Source organism: Ceratotherium simum, chromosome 2 (genome assembly GCF_057802395.1).
Source record: "Ceratotherium simum simum isolate JZ-2026a chromosome 2, ASM5780239v1, whole genome shotgun sequence".
NCBI classification, from domain to species: domain Eukaryota; kingdom Metazoa; phylum Chordata; class Mammalia; order Perissodactyla; family Rhinocerotidae; genus Ceratotherium; species Ceratotherium simum.
In genome coordinates this window covers 47,656,005-47,661,965 of record NC_141901.1, presented here as the reverse complement: position 1 = coordinate 47,661,965, position 5,961 = coordinate 47,656,005, and the positions used below count along the sequence as shown (strand labels likewise).

At 40.8% G+C, this 5,961-nt stretch overlaps 1 protein-coding gene across 1 annotated transcript; it reads left to right on the top strand.

Moving 5' to 3' along the window:
* Window positions 1-863: 863 nt before the first annotated feature.
* LOC101401545 (olfactory receptor 5V1-like) lies at window positions 864-1,823 on the top strand. The gene has a single exon (XM_004421093.2). It carries the CDS (start codon window positions 864-866, stop codon window positions 1,821-1,823), a length of 960 nt encoding a protein of 319 aa, XP_004421150.2.
* Window positions 1,824-5,961: the final 4,138 nt, after the last annotated feature.

Here is a 5,961-nt window from a genome sequence, read left to right as displayed (position 1 = left end):
ACAGATATAGGATTACAATCCACATCTATATATGGCTCAAGAGCCAACTCTTTCTACTATATCTTGCCTCCCAGATGAAAAAGAACTGGAAATTTCAGTTCACAACAGTGGTTCAGAGATTTGAATGGAAACTTAATAGAAAAATTGTACTTGTATTAATTGTCTTTTCAGAAAACATGTAACATTTGACTGAGGTTAAATTTTGGATTACTAAAGTTTACCTTAATGATGAAAAATACTTAAGAGTATATGATTAGTTAAAATTTCTTATATCTTATAAATCCTAAAAGATAAATATTCCGATTGAGAAAAATGAGATCAATTTACTTAGAAACAGACCAATAAAACTTTATTCTGAGGAAATGAGAGAAGTTCACAATATTTATGTATGAAATTTTTCATTCTAGTGTTTATAATAGCAAAAGGAACAGAAGCAATCTAAATGTTCAATCAAAAGAGAGATTAAATTGCTTAAAAATATAATATATTTACAAAAAAGAATTTAACACAGTAAAGTATAAATGTTAGGAGGGAGATTTTGCAAAGCCAGTGAGAAATCAGCTTACTTTAACACACTGGTTAGCAGCCTGTTGTAGGTTTTGACCAAATCTCCATTTATTCTCATGCACCAGCAGCCATGCAAAAATCCATGGAAGGTCCCTGGGCCTGAGCTGGCTAGATCTGTTAAGTGAGATGTTATGGTCTCTCTGAAGACACTCCTGTACGCCTCCCTCCACAGTCCAGGCTGTTCTATATCCAACATTAGTTGACATATTTGACAAGCCCTGAAGGTTTACATGCCAATTTGGGATGCTTTTCACACCTTCTCATTATGGCTTCTTTTTTCTCATTGTTTTGTAGCTATGACACCATTTGAAATGAACAATCAAACAGACGTCACTGAATTCATCTTCTTAGGATTTTCCAACCACCCCAAACTACAGGGCTTGTTCTTCCTGATCTTCCTGGTCATTTACCTGACAGCTCTCCTGGGGAACATGCTCATAATAACAGCCACTAGGGTCAGTCCTGCCCTCCATACTCCGATGTATTATTTCTTCAGCAACTTGAGTTTCTTGGACATCTGCTACATGTCCACCACCATCCTGGTCATTCTGGTGAACTTCCTCCGGGAGAAGAAGACCATCTCATACGAGGGCTACCTTTCCCAGATCTATTTCCTCGTGACATGTGCTGGCATTGAATGTGTCTTATTGGCTGCTATGGCTTATGACCACTACATAGCCATTTGCCACCCTCTTCAATATCCAGTCCTCATGAGTTTAAAGGTGTGTGTTTTTTTGGTGACTGGGTCCTGGCTGTGTGGTCTGGTGAATTCTGTGTCACACACAGTGCTGGCAGCCACACTCACTCTGTGTGGGTCCAACCAGATCAGTCACTATCTGTGTGACATCCCATTGCTCCTAAAGCTGTCCTGCTCAGACATCTCTCTCAATGAGTCTATGCTCCATGTGGCCAGTGCCACCATTGGCCTGAGCCCCTGTCTGTTTACTGCAGTATCCTACACACTTATTATCTCTGCCATCCTTAGGATTCCCTCTGCTCAGGGCAAGAGCAAAGCCTTCTCTACCTGTGCATCCCACCTCACTGTGGTGGTGGTCTTTTATGGAATGGCCAACATCAACTATGACAGACCCAGAGAAGGCTACAACCTGGACATCGACATCCTGGTCTCTGTGCTCTTTTGTGTTGTGACCCCCATGTTGAACCCCATCATCTACAGCCTGAGAAACAAGGAGGTCAAGCGTGCCCTGAGGAAGCTGGCTGGAGGGTGGGTGTTCCCTGGCAGTATGAGGGACTAGATCAATGGTCTTCAAACTGTGGTAGGTAACCACCCGAAAAAATTTCCAGGGTAATATACACAGTTTTAGAAATTCTATACTCAGATCCTTAATTCCTACATACCAGTTCCTAAAATTGATCTTCTCAAGAACTTATTTCTCTCCTCCCTTTCCACAAGTACTCTTTTCTCACTTTGCAAAGTCAAGATGTATCAGATACTTTGTGTTGGTTCTCAGCTCCATCTCAATCCTTCTAAGTTCTCCCCACATCACAGGGGCTGAAAGCCTGGAAACCTTATTTCCCAGGCTCCCTTACCAGCATTGTTCCATTTTAGATTCTGCCAATGTAAGAATCATGTGAGAGACTAGAAGAAAAAGGAATAAAGAAGAAATTGTCTCCTTCTGGATCTGGTAGCAGTGGCAGACTAGCACTGCAGTGGCAGAAACAGACTCCTGTGGTGGCACTAGCTGATGTTTGCAGTCTCTTACAACAGCTGTTCTTAAAACATAAGGTCACACAAGTATGGAATGAGTGTCTCTCTATAGGAAGTATAGAGGCTTCCATAAAGAGGGTAATATTACCTGCCCTCCCGCCTTTTATTTTGCGCTCCAACCCTTCCAACAATTTTATCACTTATTTTCTGTGTTAAATTCCTCTAGGCTGAAATACCTAGACTAATTTTTTATCTCCTCTGTGAACAGTAACTGCTACAGCATTTTATATCAGGAGTGGCTCTAGGAAACAGATCCTCAAATGTGGAAGTCTGGGATTGGATATCTGATCTGATGGAGTTTGAATGTATTGATGATATCCTTGTCAATGGAAAATGGGGAATCTGATCATTCATGGTGTGCAATAATAAAACAGATGCTTAAAACTATCAAGTCATTATCTGAAATAAAATGTCTATTGAAAACTAGGCTTTGGAATACCAAAATACTACTGCAATTGACCTTTATGGTGAGAATGAAGACTACAAGATCATTTACTAACTACTATTACTGATTTCAGTGGGAAGCTTATAGGAAGAAAATGACAGACTTAGGCATTATATTCCTCACTCAAGTCAAGGTTAAACAAACAGAAAATCTTTTATCTCTCAAAACTGATGAAACAATATCAGAACAAAAATCTGATTCTGTGGATTGCATAATTACAAAGTAAATTGTAAATCCACAATTTTTCCAGATCTCTTAATGTACCTTGACTTGACCAAGACAAGTTAGGGCCTTGACTTGGGAATGAGTAGCACTCTGATACTTAAAATGGGAAAATACAGTGGATTTGGACAAATCTTAGAACCTTGAACCCCTAAATCTCTGTTAACATTTCTTGCCAACATAAGCAGCCCTTCTTCCCCTAAGGAGACTAGCTTTCCCTTAGTTGAAACCCTATAATGACCTCACCTGAGTCAATTGTCTTGTAAGTAATGCTAATTCTCTTTAAGATGCTCACCCACCATCCTTCAATACCTCTAGACTCTTAATTTGGGTCTAATCCCAGAATACCCCAGGGTAATAGCACAAGGTACAATTCAGGAGATTATAATGTTCACACTAAAATAAACTTTAAAGATTTTCTATTTTTTATTGATAGAAGCCTTGAGAATATGTATGATAATGGATTCTTAGGGTGACAATGGATTCTTATGACATGGATCCAGCAATATGTTCCATCCTACTGAAAAGGATAGAACATATTGCAGGATCATTTTGAATATATTCATATGGGTGCACTTACCAGAAATTTTAGATTCAGCGTGTTATCTTGAGCAGCTGAGAGGGCTTCTAACAGTTTTTTTGGTTGATTGACTGAAACCTACATTAATGATAGACTACATTCAATAAAATTCAGACCCCAGGATATCCCTGGTATAATGTAAATGGTGGGCTCCAAAGCTTCAGAGAAAAAAGAATATTAAAATGGATTCATTTTATATGACCCTCTTACCCTAGACCCACAAACAAAGTACTTGAGGAGGGACCAGGGTACATTCCCTTTACCAAGACCTCTTGCAAAACGCATTGATAAAGGGAGCACCAGCCTCCTCATAAAGCTTTTAGTTGCTGTCCTCTGCAGCCTGGGAATGACACTAGGAGATGCCATCATTGGAATGGGCTCTCCTATTTCAGTGGGGATGATGGGATTCTGAAGTGGTAGAGGTCACATGGTTGAGCAGAAATCAGAATACTTTAATCTGCAGAGATCTTTGGCAGTGGCTAAATGACCATGTTATCTCTAGATCTGAAATGAATGGGCATCTTACTAAAATATTACCTATTCAGTATAATATGAAAAACCCTAAGTCTGGTGATTTGAATCATTACAATGAAGAGGTACCCTCACCCAGTTCTCAGACCTTCTGAACCAAAAGATCCAATGAGATTTGAAGAGTTTGTGGCATATGGGATGCCATAAAGCCTCTGAGGCCCCAGTAGGAGAATCATAGTGCCAGTCCCCAAGAATTTAAAGCAAAGCCGTGTCCTCTTCTGAAGACAACTTTTTTTTTTTTTGTGAGGAAGGTCAGCCCTGAGCTAACATCCATGCCAATCCTCCTCTTTTTGCTGAGGAAGACTGGCCCTGGGCTAACATCCGTGCCCGTCTTCCTCCACTTTATATGGGACACCACCACAGCATGGCCTGACAAGCAGCGTGTCAGTCCGCGCCCGGGATCCGAACCCCGGGCTGCCAGCAGCGGAGTGCACGCACTTAACCACTACGCCATGGGGGCTGGCCCCCTGAAGATAACTCTTATCCTTTTGAGCAACAGCTCCTGGCTGCTACTGGGCCCCCAAAGAGACTGAATTCCTGGCCATGGGATACAAAGTAACAGTGTGATCTGAGCTGTTCATATGAACTAGGTGTTCTCTGATCCACCAAGCCACAAATGTAGGTGAGTGGAGTAGCACCTCATCATTAAGAGGTGGTATATAGAATATCAGGCTCAAAACAGTCCTAAAAGCCCAAATTAGTGGCATGAGCAAGTGGCTCAGACTTCCACACATCTTACTCTACTGCACTATCACTTTCTTCAACACAAATCAATGGCCTCACAGGAATTTCTCCAAGGCCAGTTTACTGAAGAAGAAAAAACTGGAAACTGGTTTACAGATAGTTCCACAAGATACTCTGGCACCAGACAGGGTAAAGTGACACAGCATTACAGCCCCACTCAGGAGTAGCCTTGAAGGACAATAGAGAAAAGTAATCCACCCAGTGGGTAGAATTTTGAGCCATAAATCTGGTTTTCTTTTCTGCCTGGAAAGAGAGATGACCAGAAATACGAATTGATATCAGTTTACAGGAAGTAGCCAATGATTTTGATTGATGGTCAGGGACTTAGAGGGAATGAAGTTGGAATAGTGCTAACAAGAAGATCTGATGAAGATGTATATGAATAAACCTCTCAGAATGGGGCAAACTATGAAGACATAAGCATCCCATGGGAATACTCACTAAAGGGCACTTATTATAGAGAACCCTTCTCTCAGTAATCATGTGGAGAAGATGGCATGCTCCATAGAGAAATCAATCAGCCTTTCCTAACCCACCACAGTCCTTGCTCAAGAGACTCGTGTGCAAAGTAGTCATGATGACAAGGATGGATATAATCCATAGGCTCAACAACATTGGCTTCCCTTGATCAAGGTTTATCTAACTACCACCAGTGTTGAGTGCTCAATTTGCCAAGAGTAGAAACCAACACAGAGGCCCTGATATGGCACTATTCCCACCAGTAGAAGATTGATTATATTAGACCAGTTCCACCGTAGAGAGGGCAGATTTTTATAGTGAGAAAAACACTTATTCTTCTATCAGTACCATCACTCATGGATTTATAGAATGTCTTAGTTGCCATAATAGTATCACACCTGACATTGTTTAATGACCCAGGAACTCATTTGACAGCAAAATGGGTGCAGCCAAGGTCTCTTACTATGTACTTTATCACCTATAGGCAAATAGCCTTATTTGAATGTTGGAATAGCCAATTGAAGACCAGTTAAGGTGCCGGCTGGGAAAAAAGACTTTGCAATGTTTGGATGTTTTAGACGAGATGCAATATATGTTTTGAACTAGTGAGCAATATGTGGTATAGCTTTTCCCATAGCCAGAAATCATGGATCTGTAGTCAAATGGTGAAAGTGGAAATTGTTT

Coding starts and splice junctions, on each gene's coding strand:
- LOC101401545 (XM_004421093.2), top strand. CDS start 864: ATGACACCATTTGAAATGAACAATCAAACAGACGTCACTGAATTCATC.